Source organism: Panthera uncia, chromosome C2, assembly GCF_023721935.1.
Source record: "Panthera uncia isolate 11264 chromosome C2, Puncia_PCG_1.0, whole genome shotgun sequence".
Taxonomy (NCBI): domain Eukaryota; kingdom Metazoa; phylum Chordata; class Mammalia; order Carnivora; family Felidae; genus Panthera; species Panthera uncia.
The window spans coordinates 1,928,021-1,931,776 of NC_064810.1; the positions used below are offsets into that span (position 1 = coordinate 1,928,021).

At 67.4% G+C, this 3,756-nt stretch overlaps 1 protein-coding gene across 1 annotated transcript in view; it reads right to left on the minus strand.

Moving 5' to 3' along the window:
* Nucleotides 1-3,145: 3,145 nt before the first annotated feature.
* The window catches only part of PFKL (phosphofructokinase, liver type), a 15,190-nt gene continuing 14,579 nt past the window's right edge, over nucleotides 3,146-3,756 (minus strand). The window contains exon 18 of the mRNA XM_049627740.1: nucleotides 3,146-3,579. Within this exon, the coding sequence (XP_049483697.1) occupies nucleotides 3,432-3,579 (148 nt within the window). The 3' untranslated portion in view covers nucleotides 3,146-3,431. The remainder of the gene's footprint in view (nucleotides 3,580-3,756) is intronic.

A 3,756-nucleotide genomic window follows, 5' to 3' on the forward strand; every position in this document is an offset into this window, starting at 1 on the left:
CGTTTCTTCCCCAAGTCCAGTCTGGAAGCAGACGTTTCCTAGGAGACGGACGTAGCCTTGACGTTGTTTTGGAGCTAAGGGCCACGTGCTCGTGCATTTCCCCTGTCGGCTCTCCCAGCGGGTCGGGGGTAGATTCCGCCCAGGATGGTGCCGTCCCTGAAGCAGCAGCGGCTCCGGGCTCCACCTCAGCCTCGGCAGACCCACGCGGCCGTGCCCACCGCTGCCCACCTGGGAACGTGTTTGGCAGGGTGCAGGGGTCTGTACACCGTGCGGGGGGAGGCCGGGGGTGGGCAGGCCCGCGCTCCTGTCTGGGGACTCAGGTACAGCCGAGGGACAGGCAGCGGGGCCGGGGAGGATGCCCGGAAACCGCATCTAAAACGTGTTCTCCCGTGGGCAGAGCCACAGGCCTTGCCGTGGTGCACAGGCCCCGAGTGGTAGCGTTGCAGCCCGGGGCCCTTCCTCCTGCCCCCCATCAGCTCCGGGGGCCAGAGAGGAGCGTGGCCTCTGAGCCATTAGTCTTATTGGTGCTGAAACGGCGTGACCGGAGAGGGGGGTTCCCTCCGCCCCGGCTCCCGTTAGTGTCTGTGTCGCCGTGCAAGCGAAGGGGTGGGACTTCACCCACCGTGTGCGAGAACCCAGATGGGGTGACTGCCGGGGAGACCGTGGCTGTCCTAGAAGGTGAAGCCACACTCAGGCAGGCCGTGCTCGCACTGGCCCGGCCACACCGGGCGGGTGGTGGATATCGGGTGTCGTGGCTCCTCGGGACCTGGGGGGCGGAAGCAAGGGGTCGCCACGTGGGGGTGTCCGGAAGGGTGGCCGCAGGGTCCGCGCGTGCCTTCTGTTGTACGTATGGATGGTTGTCACACTCAATAAAGCGTTGTCTTTTTCAGAGCCTGTTGGGGTGGTCATGTTAAATCCAGAACATCTTCCCTTTCCTCGCCCACCAGGCAGCTCACACCAGCTTCCCGCCTGCCCACGACCTCGGTTAGTGACCTTGAATCCGCCCCACCAGGCAGCTCAGAAGGGCCTGAAGTCTGGTGGTCCCGGTTGACACGCCTGTCCCGGCTGTCCTTGAGCCATGGACCCAGCTAGGCCGTGCCCGCGCCCCTGAGCCTCTGTGAGTCACAAACGGGGGTGTTAGAGCCTCTATGTTTGTGGCTGGAAACCCCCCCAGGCTGGAAACCAACACCGTCCCCTTGGGGGGTGGGGGGCAGAAGTCCTGAGCGAACTCCAGCCCACAGCTGAGCCCTGCTGCCTGCCCACAGCCCCTTCCCAGGCACGGCCCACCACCTGCTCGCCACGACCTTCCTGCGGTGCCCGCCCCACCCACCCCTGTGCACGGCAGGACCCACAGGAGGGATCCGCCGTGGGCTCCCTCCCAGCCACGTGCGTGTCTGGCTTAACCAGAGGCAGACTTGTCAGGGCCTTGGCTGTGCGCTCCCCAGGAGTCTCTCGCCTGCCCTGGGCCGGGCCTCCCACGGCGGCAAGCCCCTGGCCCTGGGTGCAGAGGGCACATTTGTCAGCGCACTGTGGCCAGGCCACACACCCCCTGCTGGCACCTTCGGGGGACGTGGGCTCTGCATCTGACACCTTGTCATGCTGGCCTCACGCTTGGCGTCCTCGAAGCTGAGCCGGAGGGCAGAGCCCGGCGGGTCTGGGTTTTGAAGCCTGCCGTCCAACGTGGGATGGCCCCAGGACACCCAGGCCTGGGGGGTTTTCCTCCAGGACAGGGAGCCCCCCTGCGCTTGGGGAGCCAGGGTCCGGCTGCCAGGAGGGGCCGATGGGACAGCAGGGGCCGGGCCGCAGTCACGGCCTGCGCGGCAACCCCCAGAAGAACGTGTCTCCAGACACGGCACGTTCAAGAAAAAGCAGCAAGAACATCCTGGAAAGTTGGGCTCCCAAGCCTCTCTGGCTCCCTCCCCCGAGCCGGGCACTGGGTGCACTGGGAGGCCTCACTGGCACTTGGAGGCCGGGAGATGGGGGGGGGGGGGGGTTGCGGCTGGCAAGGGAGAGGTCAGCAGGGAGCAGAGCCTGGGCCAGTGTGGCGTCTGGGCTGGGTGTGGCTGTGGGACGGACCGGACTCGAGGCTGTACCCTGGAGGGTGTCTGCCACAGCCAGGGTCTCCCCCGGCAGTCCCCACCCCACACCTAAGTACACCCGCGTGCACTCACACGCACAGACATCCACGCACGTGCACACGCACACACATAGGCATTCACACGCAGGCACACTCAGGTTTCCGGGACCCAGGAATTTGTCCCTGGTCTCTTGAGACAGGGGTTTAAACACTTGGGACCCGTTCCTTGGCCTGCCCCAGGACCACCCAATCTCGTGGCAGGCAGAGCAGACCAGAGGGACCCCAGCTCCAGCAATGGGCACCTGGGAGCCCTCAGGCTCTGGGGCCCCGCATGGTGAGGAGGGTGTGGTCCCCCGGCAGGGGCCCCAACCACACCTGCCGCTCCCCGGGGAGCGACCACACGCACCCTGCCGAGGAGGTCGGGAGGTGCAGGCAGCCGGAGGGACAGCGGGCCCCAGCAGGGACCCTAGCCCTGGATGTGGCCTGTGAGCCCCAAAGGCCAGGGGCTCCCCACAAAACCCCGTGGGTCCCAGGCCCTCCTCTTGAGCCTCGGCAGGTGCTGAGGGCAGGTGCCCAGGCAACCACAGTGGGACCAGAAGTGCGCTGTGTGGTGACCTCAGGAGGAACGGGGCGGGGGTGGGGGGTGCCCAGAAGTGCAGGTGGTGTCACTGAGGTTCAGCTTCTCCTCCCGAGATCCCGGTGCCGCGTCATGCTGCAGACAAGCCTCCATGCCACCCCCAGAACCTGTGCTGGATGGATCAGCGGGTGACGTTTCTGCCTCCCTCGTCGCCCACCTCCCAGTGTCTCCACGGATACTCCCTCGCTCAGATCAGCCGCTTGCCCCTGGGTCTCTGGCTCTGTTGCCGAGACCCCAGCCCGGGCAGCCTGGGGACCGTTCCAGGTCAGACCCAGGGCTCAGAGCCAGGCTCAGAAATGCTCCCAAGCCTGGGGGAGGCCAGGCCCTCCCTGTGTGTGCAGGTCGGGGGGCACCACCAGCTGCCCACTGCCCCCCCCCCCCCCACCGCCCCAGATCACAGAGGGCCTGCTCCCCACAGACTGGTCACCCTCCACAGTCAGGTGACTTTATTTCCAGAAAAGGTGACAAGCTCTCCTCCAGGGTGGCCAGTGCACACAGAAGCAGGGTCACAGCGGGGCCCACAGCAGGACAGTGGTGTCCCCGCACGGAGGCCCCCTCCCCCCCCCCCCGGGGCAGCACTCCCCCCGGCGGGCAGCGGAAGAGAGGGGGAAGCCGTGGGGCCAGACCCAGAGGGCTCTAGCCCCCGCCCGCCCACCGCCCGCCCGCAGACTCCAGGGAGGGGGAGAGGGGGCGGGGAGAGGCAGCCGGGGCGCAGCTTCAGAAGCCCTTGTCGATGCTGAGGGTGCGGCGGGTGACGTGCTCCAGCTCCCCGGACACGTAGTCGGCCATGCTGATGCGGTAATGCGCCAGCATCTTCAGCATGAGCCGCAGGTTCAGCCACCACTGCTCCCGCGGCATGCGGTGCCTGGCGGAAGGGTGCGGTCAGCGCTGGGGACACCCGTCCTCGGAGCACCGGAGGGGTCCGACCCCCTCCTCTGAGCACCGGACATGCCCTCCTCTGAGTACCCCCAGCACCCCCTCCTCTGAGCACCCCAACACCCCCTCCTCTGAGCACCCCAACACCCCCTCCTCTGAGCACCCC